This window comes from Hirsutella rhossiliensis (assembly GCF_020360975.1).
Source record: "Hirsutella rhossiliensis strain HR02 chromosome Unknown scaffold00004, whole genome shotgun sequence".
Lineage (NCBI taxonomy): Eukaryota > Fungi > Ascomycota > Sordariomycetes > Hypocreales > Ophiocordycipitaceae > Hirsutella > Hirsutella rhossiliensis.
Window position 1 is genome coordinate 1,757,294 of NW_025408670.1, and position 14,699 is coordinate 1,771,992.

A 14,699-nucleotide genomic window follows, 5' to 3' on the forward strand; every position below is an offset into this window, starting at 1 on the left:
GCCTGACCCAGCCACAGTTGATCCACTTTTTGGTGTACAGTTAATAAAAGGAGGTGTATAGATAATTGGGCCCTTATTATAGGCCTAGCTTATGTAAAGCTAGGGGGCCCGGGTGACCAAGTCGTGCGTGCTAAAGAAGACCGTCTCCTTAGGCTGCCGGAAGAGGGTCCTTTATAGTAGACCTATTCCTCCTAGCAGGGAAAGCTGACTTCTCGGGAGGTTCCTTCCTAAGGATAGGTCGGCATTTGAGAACAAATTAACCGAATTTTTCCTCGATAAGCAGGACTTATCGTGGGGTCGATTTGCGGAGTAATTTCGGGAAATCGTATGCGATTACACATCTACCATCTGATAAGTGCCCGGCGGCGCGCACGCGAATATCTCCACGGCCAGCAGCCCAATCCAGGCCATTCCGGGGCCTGGGGGACTACTACACTCCGGCGGCGCGTTTGGTCGAGGAGCACGTATAGGCTACTGCCCGTCGAGATATTTGCGTTGCAGCGCCGCGAATGGGTAATGGGGCTAGGCTCGGCCACAGGAACTGTGAGATAGTAATGCACTGATCCTACGGCCCTTTGATCCTCAAAAATATGTCTAGTTACATGGATATAAATATGTGTAAAGACTCTACGAGGCGGCTGGCTTACGTCGACGAGGGCGGTCCGCTTTCCCAGCCGGGTCCTCCCCCGACGGCCCTGACCTCGAGTTGGACCTGGTCCCGGCCTGGACCTGGGTCATCGGGCACGGGGTCCCTACCTGTACCCGTATCTGGCCCTGGCCCTGGCCCCGATCCTGGCCCCGCCGTCGGCGCTGTTTGAGTTCGTCGACGAGTCGGTTCAAGCTTCGGCCGGCGCGTAACAGCTCTAGCTCTGCAACGGCCGCCTCCTTGCATTTGCCGGACGCCATACGGGCCAACAGCTCGTCCCAGATCACCTTCCGGCGACAGAACTGCACTCTGACCCCGTTCCCCGGCGCCAGCGGCTTCCCACGTCTCTTCCAGCTCCCGTACGGCCTTCTGACCTGCAAACCCTTCCTCCCACTCCTTCCAGACGTCCCCACCGTAAAGACCCTTGCCAGGGCTGTGACGATAGGCATGCCTGGTACCAGAGGCTCTGGGTCGGGGGCCGGGGCCGGAGCTGTATTGAGATTCAAGGTAGGTACTGTTGACGGCGCCGGGGCCGGGGCCGGCGCCAGCGCCTCTGCTGACCCGGCTCCGAAGTAACCGGTAAAGGTGATAGGGACCTTGCCTTGGAGGAGGGCATCGAGGCCGCCCTGAATCCCGTCCAGCCGGGCCTCAAGCCGGATGGCGAGCCGCTGACTATTCTGTAACAGGGCCTCCCGCGTGCTCTCTATGACGCCGCTTAGTTCCGGCAGCGCGCGTCGTACGAGCAGGCTTACCGGCTCCATAGCCCCTACCGCGGTGGACCGCACGGCGACGGCGAACTCGTCCCACTCGGGCCCGCTAAAGGGCGTAGGCGAAGAACGGTAGCGACGGGTAGCGGAGCTGTAGGACGGCCAGGTCCTGCAGAAGTACTATACGCAGGCGCCGCATAAGCAAGGAAGCCGTCGGCGGCTAAGTCGTCGTCGTCGAGACCGCCTTCTGCCCAGCATTGCCGGCGCGCCCGCGCCTCAAAGCGGGGTTCCCTCCTCGATCCACGGCCACAGCTGCTTTTGTAAGACGTACGGGGTTCGTGAGCCGCACGCGCGAGGAAGTAGTCCCCGGGAGGCCGAGAAGCCGGCGACGATACGCATGAACTGCCGCGGTAGGTGCGTAAGATATGCCTGGCAGAGCACGCTCTGGTTCCAGCGGCCGGCCTGCGAGATCTGGGCGAGCGACGTGCCATGGGTCTCCGCGTCCTGGGCGCCCACCCTGCGCGGGAGGTGCGTCTTCTTCGACGCGATAAGGCCGGCAGCGCCGAAGATACGCCAGGTCTCTTGTAGCTGCGTCGGGTACGAGAGCTCCTGCTCGCGGTCCCGCCCGACGAGGACCTTGATCCGATACCAGTCCTGACGGCGCCGGAAGGACGGGGGCGGTTCGCCGGCGACGTGCCAGCGCCAAAAGAAGAGCTGTGCTAGGGCCCCTTGCGTACAGAATAAGGGGTCCTTGTGCCGGAGCGCGCCCATAAACTCCTTCCTCGCCGTCTTATTTAGCTTGCCGTCCCGTAAAAGGCTTACCAGGCAACCACAGGCGGTCGGCCCTTCCGAAGGCGGATAGTCGAGTAGGGACAGGTCTGCAAGCTCCATCTTGCGGCGGTTCTCCCCCCGTAAGAGGTAGTAGTGGCCGAAGAGGAGGTCGACTCGCGTACGGAGGTTTTGCGGCGTATACGCGGCGCCAGTGAGAAGGAGATCCTGGATCCGAAGCCATTCATCGGGAGGTAGCCGGCCTGGATCCCGTCGCTCCCGCGGTCTTTAAAGGAGGCTCGGTCGTGCTTCCCCGCTGCCGGCCCCGTTGCTCAAGGAATCCTCGTACGGCGGCGCCCCGGGATTCTCCGTATTCGAGTTGCCGTGAGCCACCTGGAGCCTCCATAGCTCGATAACGGCCGCGATATAGGCGTCGATAGTGCCCTCGTAAGCAAAGACCCTTCGGTAAGGTCTACTGCAGCCGTCGCGAGGCCTGTGGGTGGCACGTAACCCTCGCGGTCGTCAGCGAGCAGCTCAGCGGCCTCGGCCAGGGGACCTCAAAGCTTCGGCCAGGCTTTCGGCCTCTGCCATGGCCGCGGCCTCGAGCTGCTCCTGTTCGCGCTGTTGCCGTACCTGTACGGCCTCGCCGTTGCCGTCGCCCTAACCTTACCCGCGCGCGCGGCTTCTTCTGCGGCGGCACAACGCGTCGTAACAGGATATCCTCTTTGAGCCACGCCGCCAGCTTGTCCGGCGTTACGAGCTCGCCGTCGGGCCAGCTATAGAGCGAGCCGTCTGCTGCAGCCCGAGGCGTATGGCACCAGGCCTATACGTATTTGTCTGTTAGCCGCCTGGGGGCCGTACGTGACAGGGATCGAAGTGGAGGACCGGCCGGGGACGCGCCTTCCACTCCCGCTGCTTCGCCGCGTAACTCCGCGCCGTGTTCGCCGGCTGTTCGTCCTTCTTCGCCTGGATGCCCGCCTCCGGGCGGCACGGGCGCGCTCGTCAGCTGCCGTGTACGAGTCGTCCGCGGCCATCTCGGTCGATCGGGCAACGTTCCTACGGGGCGAATGTCTGGGCTGGTGTTGGCCGGAAACCCGATAAGTTGGGTGGGAACTTATCAAATGCACTTATCAGGCGTCCTGCACACGATTTCACGGGCGGCGTTTTGCGGGCGATAAGTGGTCACGTGGCCTAAGTGAATTACGACGCAATTGCGGGCACCACCGATAAGCCCGATAGTCTGATTCTTCTAGACTAGCCTCGTAGGCTTAGACGTTGTGTCCTAGAAGATTCCTTCCTCTCGAAGAAGGCGGAAGGAAATCAGGCTCGTTGAAAATCGAGGGCAAAAAGCTACCCTTTTTCGTCGAAGAATTCGTATAGACCCGTTAGGTAATTTTATCGTGAAATTTACCCTTCCGTATCCCTCTATCCGTACGGTTAATTCCCCGGCAATAAGGTATTCCCTCCGTGCCTTCTTAAAGGACCGGAATCGTGAGAGTGTATTGCAGATATCGAGGGACGCACCAGAGTCAAGGATAGCTGATTTTCGTAGGGGATAGTCGGAGGGTCCTAACGGTTGGTCTTGCTGATCCGTGGGGAAGACGAATGCCGGATTTGCTATACCAACGATTTTTCCTCGAATTTGCGGTAGCGGCGTTAGTTGCTATTTCTTAGCAACCCGAATCTCGTCTATCTTCTTCTGCAACGAGGGGTCCTCCTTAAGAGACTGTTGTACTGTTTCTTGTAGCCTCTTTGAAGGGTTGACTCCTTTAGGTCGGTTTTCCTCGAAGACCTGCCAGCAGTCCTCTAGCCGATAGGGCTTTTTGCATGCTTGGCAGGTAGGTCGATTCCTTCTCGTTCGTTTCTTCGAGGAATCCTCGTCCCGGTCCGGAAGGTCTGCTTGAAAACCCCCCCGTTTTACCCCTTGTTGCTGATTTTGACGAAGAGGTTCGATTTCGACTAGTTCCCTGATTTTTCGACTAACGGACTGAAAGGTCTATTGGGGGACTAGTCGGGCCGGTCTGACTAACGGGACCGGGGCCGGGCCCGGAGCAAGAGGCGGAGCCGGGGCCGGGCCTACGGCAGCCGTTGAAGACAGTGTTAATGCTCTCGAGGGAGGTGGAGCCGAAGGAGCAACAGCCGCAACAGCAGCAGCGGGAGCCGCAGCAGCAAGGGCTGCAGCAGCTGCAGGTCGAGCCGTCTAGGTCAAGTGCTGGCCACGAAGGAATAAGACTGCTTGCTGTTGTACTCTAGCAGCCTCTTCGTCTAGTTCCCGGCTAGCTTCTCGAAAGATAGTCGAGTAACCGTTACTAATAGGCTTTATTAGCAGAGATATATCCCGTAGCCACTGGCCGGAAAGAGCTTCTGTGAGGAAGTATTAGTTAGCTTCCTCGAGGATTTCTTCCTACTTAGCTAGCTACGAAGAAGCTAGTAGGTTCCTAGTAGAAAAGGCTCCTAGGTGGGCCGTATAGGTCTTCCTAATACGGTCAGTTATATAACCTCTTAAGGGAGCTGTTAAGGTCTCGAGCTTTAAAAGCCACTGCCTAGGAGTCTCTTCCTCTCGAAGAGAGATTAGCTTTGCGGCACTAACGGACTCCGTTATCGCCGTACGAGCAGCCGTTAGCAACTTCGTCTCGTAAAGGTATTCCTTTCGGTGACTCTCGTAGTCGCCTAAGGCAGCAGAAAAAGCTCTCTGTTGTGCAGAGGTTAGCTTAGAGAAGAAGCTCCTCTGCAAAGTCCGTTGCCCTAGGACGAAGAGGGGGCTCGAGAGGGTCCTGCTTGTCAGAGAAGACCAAATTGTGGATGGTTCTGTCTACCCGAGCCCGTAGCTCCTTTACCCATTTATCCCAATCTTGGGGCTCTGCAAGAATCGTCCTACGGACCGTAGGGACGGCAGAGGAGTCGATTTTCGTCATTGTTGCGGGGAAAGGTAGAAAAGTCGGTTAAAATCGGCTTTTCTAGTAAGAGGGGTAAAAGGGAGCCACGAGGGATGCAAGAAGGGTGCCTTTTGCAGCAGCCGGAAGGTATAGGAATACTATTCCTCCCGGGCTTATAACTCTCGCGAAGAGAGATGCGAGAAATGCATATAAAATGCACGAAGGTGAAATTAGAAGTAAGGGGTCGGACAGGCAGGGCAGAGATGTTTGAATCTTGCGGGGGCAGTAATTGCAGTAGGGGAGTGATTGTTGTATTGCCTTGATTGTCCTTCTTTCCTCTATCTAACGCCCCTATTTATACCCGTCTGGCATCTCAATTAACAAAGAAGATCCTGCTTAAAGAAGCCACTGATGTCCTTTTAACTACCGAGCTTTTTGCCGGTTTTTTCCTTCCTTTGCAGCCGTTTCCGGCATATCCGTCTTATCTCTCGCTACTTTATGCTTTCCCTTATGCCCCCACCCTCCTTTCTACACCTCTTCTCGGCTCCTTCTTCTATACCGGGTGTTTCTAGCTTCCTTGGTCCCTCTTACTAAGGGATATCTTCGAGAACTACGAAATCAGGCCACGCTTCGCGATAATAATATTAAAGTTAACTTATTTATCGTAGCCTTAGATATTAATATTAAAGTAATTAATCTCTATATTAATAATTCCGTTATTATAGTTAAGGGCCTCTCCTTTAATATTTATAAGTTTATATAGATCTTTCTTATATCTCTATATAAGTCGGTAACGATTAATAACTTTAGGTAAAACGTAATTACCTATCGCGCTATAGTCTAAAAGTATATATATATAATATCCCGCGATTTAAATATCTAATACTATTTAGTTACTATAGCTTACTATTACTATATATAGGGTCCTTAGATCTTATTATATCGTGCTAGTTTATAGCCCTTTTATAGATAGTATACCTTATTTTTTACTTAGTCTTTATTTATTTTATTTAGGTATTCTTCTTTAATTTATTATTAATATTATTTCTTTATATTTTTATCGCGTAGTATTATATTAAGGCTTAAGAGACTAATTTCTTATAGCTAATCGAAGATTTCTTATTTCTTAACGCTATATTATTTATATTATACTACTTTATAGTTAATTATATACTATACTTTATAATTCTATTTATTTTTATATTAAAAGTTAAGTTTTTATTTAATATCTTTTTATTTTTCGCGTAGTATTTCTATATTAATTTTTCCTTAGTTAAATATAGCTTATAGCCTTTATATATATTACTAATAATATAACTTAATCGTTTAGGTAGCGTTAATTAACTTTTTAGTAGTTTAGTTCTATACTTAAATAGGGTTTTAAAAGTACTTATCCTTTAAACCTAACTAAGAAAGTATTATATCGTGCCCTTATCTAAAACTATATTATATAATCGAGTATTACTATTTATATAGATAAAAGTCTCTATTTATATAAACGATCTACTTTTTCTATATATACCTTGCCCGCCTAGCCCCCGCTACCTAATTTAGCTGCACTAACGTAGTAAAGGAGGGAGCCGCGCTAAGCGTAGCGTAAAGCCCCGCTAAGGGAGAAATCTGCCCTTCCTACCTATATCGCAAAGTAAAGCTATTCGTGATAGACCTACGATTTATCCTTAACGAGCCTACCGAAGAGCCTGCTAAAGAGCCTACTAAAGAGCCTGCCGAACAGCCTGCTAAACAGCCTGCCGAACAGCCTACTAAAGAGCTCGTCGGGCTGCTAATTCTACCTCTGCCGCCCTCGCTAACCTTTAACTCCTTTAACGAGCTCTATAACTTCCTCTAGAGCTTCTATCGTAGTTATAGCGCCGCTATCGTTAAGAGCTCTAGCTTACGTAAGCGTAAGATTAACGGGTAGTTCTTACCTATATACGTTATATTTATTTATAATTATAGCCTTTAACGAGCTTCGTTAAGTAGCGGCCTTTATAAAGCGTCCTTATAAAAGCTTAACTACCCCGTTAAGATTATCGCATCCGTAATAAAGAGATCCTACTAAAAGTAGACTTTTCGCGTTAACGATAGTTAATATAACTATAGGCAATTAATCGACTCTTTAGCTTATAATATCTATCGCCGCTAAACCTAAGTATAGTAAGAGCTCGAGAGAAGCCTTTCTAAGTATCGTGCTCTCCTAGCTCGCGAGATAGCCTCGATTATTAAGGACTTTACTAAAGAGAGCTTCTTCCGCTAGCGAGATATATATAACGACCGCTAGAAGATCCGTGCTATGGCCCTTAGTAGTAAGACTATAACCTAGGCCTTTATCGATTACCTTTAACGCGGCGGCCTTAAGTATATAGTTAAATTTAGCGACGATAACGATAAGTAGAAGGTCGAGGCTATCTTCTAGATATACCCTTAGTGCGAGTAGATATAGAAGCGATTTCCGGAAGTCTTAGGACTTAATAATATATATAAAACGAACCGGTTTAAGATATATCTCTTCTAAGCTACTAAAGTTACTAATTAATAGTTTATAGCTAACTTCGCTTTTAGCCTTATTAATATAGAGAAGGAGGAAGGGTTCTAGTAGCTTTATAAACGCCTTAACTAGCTTCGCCTTAAAGTTAGGGTCCCGGCGCCTTCTATAGTTATTATAGATAAGGAAAAAGCCCTTAAAAACATACTCTTACGCGTTTTCCCTTTATTATAGTAATGACTTTACATTTACTATATTAACGCTAATATTAACGCGAAAATTAAGTTACGTTAAAAGGAGCCTAGCGGCGTTAACGATAATAATAATAATAATAATAATAATAAAGCTAACGGCGTTAACGGCGCTAACGATCCTACTAATATCTTCCTTAGTAGAGTCGCTATATAAAAAGAAGCTAAAGACGAGATCTTAAGCGTATAACCTATATAACCTAAAGACTATAGCCGCGAGGGGATATTTACTACTTAGAAGGCCGTTATCTACGCCCTAACTAAGGTAGGCTTTTAGTCGGCTTAGCGGGCGCTTAATTATAAGTATAGATAATACTAAGGCTATATTATAAGATATATTTCTAAGGAATATATACTATAGCGAGAGTAGTAGGCTTATTACTATATTAGCCGCTATTATAACTTTAGCTAGAGGGTTAATAGCTTAGTTAAGACTATATATAAAGATATAAAGTCGTATTTACTTATAGGCACCGGCGAACTCTTTTACCTATATACTACGTTAGAGTAAATAATCGTAAATAAAGAACGCTCCTATATCTAAGAGGCGGCCCGCTAAAAGTTAAGGTAGTAGCTTCTTTATCTTAGCTAAAAATAGCTAGGCAAGCTAAATATTAAACTTACCTACTAAGCGGTTAACCTCCTTACTAAGTAATACTAGCTTACCTTAGCCGCGATGCCCTTAGAGCCTAAGTAAGAGCGGGAGTTATAGCCGCTACTATATTATACGGGTTAATTTATATAGTAGTAAGGGCTTCCTTATATATATACGATCTTCTAACGCCTTTAAGCTAACGTTCCGCTTACGAAGTACGATATTTACCCTTAGTAGTAGCTTAAGAAGCCTCTAGTAGAGAAGCCCCCCCTTTTATATACGAATTACGCTAATCCTTACTATTAAGATCTCGATAAGCTACTTCTTTAAATCTAAGACCCTAATATCGTTTAAAGCCTCCGTAGCCGACCTCGCGTTGCTAAGAATACTAGCCTACCTATGCCTTAAGACCTAAGGCTATATCGAGATAAAGACAACGATGCCGCGTAGCTAGCTTCGTAGCCGGCCTTATAGTTAGTTAGAGGTATATAGAGACGGCTGCCGCGGTCTAGTTAAGCAAGCACCCGCCGCCTTAACGCTAGCGTACGCCGTACGCGTATATAAGCCGAGATCGATAAAAGAGGTAGTTAGGGCTCTACCCGGCCGTTATTAGGAAGATCGCGAGCGCGCGTAAATATATAGGGAAGGGGATCTCGAGGGAGACAGGGCAGAGGTATAAGGGCTACGCCGGCCTCGTCGGTAAAGGAGGTTATCCTAGCTACGTAGCCTACGCCTACGTAGCCTAGGCCGGATAATTAGCCGGGCCGTAATATATAACGTAATATATATATATCTCGCGATAATCGCGAAGATACGTTATTTAAACGAATTAAGGTGCCCTAGGCTTATAGGTATATATAATCTTTACGCTAGCGCGGCTCCCTCCTTTACTACGTTAGTATAGCTAAATTAAGTAGTAGGGGCTAAGTAGGCGGGGTACGTGTAGAAAAAGTAGATCGTCTATATAAATAAAGACTTTTATCTATATAAATAGTAATACTTATATAATCTAAGTAAATATATAATATCTATAAAATATACTTATAGTACTTATAAGTAAGAAGTATTTATAGATCGTCTTTAAATTCTCCTTATAGTTACTATTCTTATTATAGAGCTATAAAGGTATCGACTATAGCGATAGCTATAGTATAGTCTCCTCTACGTAGTACTAGTTAATATTGAATTAATATAGCTTATTAGTTTTCTATAAGAATTTAAGGTATTTATTAGGTTCTAATTTTAAGTATTTCTTTAAATTCTTTAAAGTATAAAGCGTATTCTTTAATTATAGTATTTTTATTTAGTAGTAAGGGTAGTAGTATAAGTTCGTTCTTATCTTTTATTTCTCTAAGTATTTCTTATTTTTTAAAGCTTATATTATTAATACTTTATTATTCCTTCTTAAGTTATTACCTAAGTTTCGTAAGTATAAGGGCTATATCTATATCTTCTTTATTATATTATTTATAGACTATATATTATTATTATCGATTTTTATTTTATATATCTTCTTAGAATCGTTTACTATTCTTCTTAATTTAGTTTTAAGAGACTCCTTTAAGATAAGGGTATTTTAGTTTTATAAATTTAACTTATTTCTATATTTTAAGATCCTTTTATTATATTATTATAAAGGTTTTCCTTAATAGCTTTAAGAACTATTTAATATTATTCTTATCGCTTAAGTATACTATATATTTATTATTATAGTATATAGTTTAACTAAGGAGTTTATAGTTTAGTTCTTATTTATTAATAGCGTTTAGGTATTTTTTACCTTTTAAGGCTAGTACTTAATAGATTTTCTTCTCTTTATAAGGTTATCTATATTCTTTAAAGTAATATCTAAGTTTCTTATAGTTAAAATACTTTACTTTACTTTTCTATATTATATCTAGATCTATCTTACTTAGGTTAGTTATATAGGTATAAGTAATAAGAGTTTCGCGCTTTTTTTTATAGTTAGCGTATTAGTTAAAGTTATTCTTATAAGAAGGGTTTTAGTTTCCTCTTCCTTATTTCTTTTCTTAGTATTACGTATACTATCTATCGTCGATTTATACTACTATAGTAATATAGTCTAAGAGGTTATTAGGTTAATTTTCCTTATAAAGCTCGTTCTTAACTTCTTTTTTAAGCTTATTATAAAATTATAATATAAGAGGTTCGTTATCTTAATTAAGCTTTAAGGTAATTTAATAGAACTTTATAGTATAATCCGATATTAATATCCTTTATTAAAGTTCTTAAAGTTTCTATTTAGCTTTTTATTCCTTATTATAACGACCGGTGTTATTCCTAAGGGATAAACCTATCGAGGGGTTTATATTAGTAGATATAATAGGGCGTGGTCTAAGTAATAATAAGTATATTATATTAGTAATAAGTTAGAGGTCGTAGACTATAGACTATAACTAGGTAATTAAAATTAGAGATAGAATCGTAATAAAGATCTATATTAAAAGCTAGAGAGCTATCTATCTAAAGGAGTAAAAGTAGGTAGCTATATATACCTATAGAGACTATCCTTAGATTATAGGCCTAGCTATAATCCTTAACGTTAGATCGTATAGAGCGTAGTAATCCTATTAATCCTAGATTACTTAGATCTCTACGATCCCCTCGATCTTATATCTATTAGATAGTCGTGCCGACTATTTATCTATTAGACAGTATTACGTGCTTAACGCGGTCGACCGTTAGCGGCCTAGTAGCCGTAGTCGTAATACGATATCTCCCTTCCTTTTAGTCTTATCTATAAGACCTACTATAGCTGCCTTAGCCGCCGTATATAAATATACCCTTATCGCGTTATATATAAGTATATCGTTCCTTATTTCTTTATCCTTTCGGGATATACTACTAATAGTATATCTAGTCGTATACTAAAAAATCGTTCTTAAAAAGCCTTTAAGCGCGCTACTCTTACTAAATATATCGACTTAAGTAGAGATCCTACCGATATACTATATACTCGATACTTTAAGGCAAAGAAGACGAATTATCGGATAGCCGAAAATTCTTCGCGTTATAATAATTATATTACTAGTAGTCGTCCCTATTATAATAGTATTTTAGTAGCCTCTTCTTATAGGTATCTTTTAATTCTTTCTATATATAGTAGCTAATATATTTCTTTTAGTAACTAAATTATTAGTAGAGTAGCGTAGGCTATATTCTAAAGAGGAGGAAGCTAGGGAAGCCTTATTAGAGCTTTAGGTATAGCTTACGAACCTTTAGTTATAAATATCTATCGCCGTTAATTATTTAGCTTATATCTAAAAGATTCGGAACTATATAAAGGAAAAGAGTTCTAAGTTATTTTATTATAGTATCTAAGAAGTAGATGCCGAGGATAGCGTTTTACCTACGCTCGATACGCATAAGTATTAGGTAGTAAATAATTTATAATCGTTAGGCGTTCCTAATAAAGCGAATTAGTCCTTATTTAGTATTAGCGAGGAGTTTATAGATCTTAGTCCTTTAATCCCTCCTAAACCTTCTAGTAAAATTATCGAAGTAAAGAGCTATAGTAGGTTAAGTACTTAAGTAGTTCCTAAGTATTTTCCTCTAGTCTATATCCTTTCTACTTAATAAGGTATTCTTATTACTAACCTTATTTTCTTATATTTAGTATTTATTCTATTTTATATTCTTAATCGTCGTTAACTTTAATTTTTTCCTATAGTTTAGCGTTTTATAGCGCTAGTTCTAATAATAAGATATAAAATATTAGGTATATCCGTATTATTATTAGTAGCGAAAGTTTATAGTTAACTTTTAAAATAGTTTTCTTAACCTTAAATAGTCTAAGTTTCTTAAAATCTAATTTATTACTTAGTTATTTTATTTTAATATTTCGTTATACGAGGTAGACTATATCTCCCTCTTAAAAGATTAGTCCCTATAATCTTTTCCGATTATAGTAAGTAGATATTCGTTCTTTAACGAATTAAAGTTCTTATTATATCTATTTATATAATTTTTATAGCTAATTTATTTATAGTATTACTCGTTCCGCTTATAGTCTTTATCGAGTAACCTTAAATACTTTTAGGTTATATCTATAATTAGCGTATACTAGTAAGAGCTTAGTTATTTCTATAACTAAGCTATTATAAGCTAGTTATACTATTAATAGCTATTTAACTTAATTGTTTTATTCGTAGCTAATATAGTATTGTAAATATTATTTAAGCGTTTAGTTAAGTCGTTTTATTTATTTATCTATTTATAGGTAATAAGCTATACTAAGCTTATATTTCGTCCTTAATTATACTATAAGAGCTTACTAAAACTTAGCTATAAATATACTTTCTTTATTAAAGATAATCTTATTTAGTAGTCCGTAATTACTAATAATTATTTATAGGAATATATATACTAGCTCTTCTATATTACTTACTTCTTTATATAGTAAGAAGTACTTATACTTCGTTAGTCTATCGGTAATAATAAATATACTATCGTATTTAACGTTAGTTATAAGTTCTTTTAACGGTAGTAGCTTTATAATATAATTAAAAGCTATTAAATCCTATAGTTTCTCTAGTACTAGTAGCGGTTATAATTCTCTATATAGTTTATATTATTTAGCTTTACTTCGTATATAAAGTTTATATTCTTTAATAACTTTTTATACTACTTCCTTAAGCTATAGGAAGTTATATTATCGTTTAATCCGTTTTATTATTCTTTAGATTCCTTAGTATCTATATATTAGATATTTATATATATCTTATATAACTTTATCTTATAATTCTAGTAGTATCTAGATTTTATTCTTATATATTAGAACTTCCGAATATTCTATATTATATCCCTTTAGTGCTTTATATTCTTTTATCTATTTTAGGATCTTCTAGTATATTAAGTCGTTAGGTTATACTTTAAATATTATATTTAGCTATCGTTACTAGTAGTTCCTATTTTCGTTGATTTCTAGGAGCTGTCCTTTCGCTATAGGTGCTCCTATATTATAGTTACTTCGTCGACTAAGGGTATTAGCTCGACCGTTTTTTATTCCTTTTCTATAGATTATTTTATAGTCGAATTCTAATAAGTATTCGGCCTATTAGATCTATTATCCGTTTAAGTATTATATTATTATAAAGTATAAGATATTCTTATAATCTATATAAACCTTAACTTTATATTTACTTTTAAGAAGGTAGTATCGAAATTCCTTAAAAGCTTAAATAATTATAAGGAATTCTTTATCGTAGATAAGGTAATTAAGTTCTATACTATATAGCTTTTTCGAGTAGAATATAATTAGTTATAGTCTTCCTTTATTATCCTTTTATCCGATTTATACTCCTAGAGTAAAGTCTAATATATTAGTTTTAAGTTCGATTTATTATTTTAGGTCGAAGGTAGTTAAGACTAGTTCTTATATAATCGTAGTCTTAATATATTTAAAAGCTTCGTTAGCTTTATCGTCCTATATAAATTCTTTTTCCTTCTTTATTAAGTTATATAGTAGTACTACGATCTTTCTAAAATCTTTAATAAATTATTAGTAGTAATTTATAAATCCTAGGAAACTTTATACGTCCTTAACGTTCTTTAGCGTTAGCTATTCTTTAACTAAGTTAATCTTATTTTATTATATTTATATCTATCTTAATAAGATCGTATATCTAAGGAAGTCTACTTCCTATATATAGAACTTACTTTTCTTTAGTTTAACTAGTAACTTTATATTCTAAAGTACGCGGAGTACCTTATAAACGTATTCCTTATATTCTTCTAAGGTATCTAAGAAAATTAGGATATTATCTAAGTATACTACTATAAAGATATCTAAGTATTTACGTAGGATATTATTAATTATCTATTAAAAGGTAGCTAGTATATTTATAAGTTTAAATAGTATTACTAGATATTCGAATAGTCTAAATTTCGTTCTAAAAGCTATTATCTATTCGTGTCCCTTCTTTATACGTATTAAGTTATAGGCGCCTTTAAGATCGAGGGCTATAAACTATTTTTTACTATATAATCGATCTTATAGTTCCGATATAAGCGGGAATAGTATTCGGTCCTTTATTATAATATCGTTTAAGCGTCTATAGTTAATAACTAGTTATAGCTTACTGTTTTTCTTTAAAATAAATATAACTAAATAGCTTACTTTAGATATTAATATTTATATATATCCCTTTCGTAGATTCTTATCGAGGTAGTCGTATAGCGTTTATAGTTACTTTTCGTTTAAGTTATAGATTTTATAGAACGTTAGCGTTATTCTATCCTTAAGATAAATTTCGTGGTCCTATTAGCTATATTCGGGTAACCCTATCTTAAGTTCTTCCTTAAAGAGTTTACTATATTTCCGGTATTCTTAGGGGATATTCTTTATTCTA

General features: G+C 40.3%; 1 protein-coding gene across 1 annotated transcript; it reads right to left on the bottom strand.

The window, feature by feature from the left end:
• Positions 1–643: 643 nt before the first annotated feature.
• HRG_04369 (centromere DNA-binding protein complex CBF3 subunit) lies at positions 644–2,124 on the bottom strand (the record flags this gene model as incomplete). Its single annotated transcript, XM_044862840.1, has 6 exons — positions 644–712; positions 763–955; positions 1,029–1,112; positions 1,208–1,323; positions 1,399–1,522; positions 1,685–2,124. The coding sequence occupies 6 exons, from the start codon at positions 2,122–2,124 to the stop codon at positions 644–646; spliced, it is 1,026 nt and encodes a 341-aa protein (XP_044721454.1).
• Between the last annotated feature and the right edge of the window lie 12,575 nt (positions 2,125–14,699).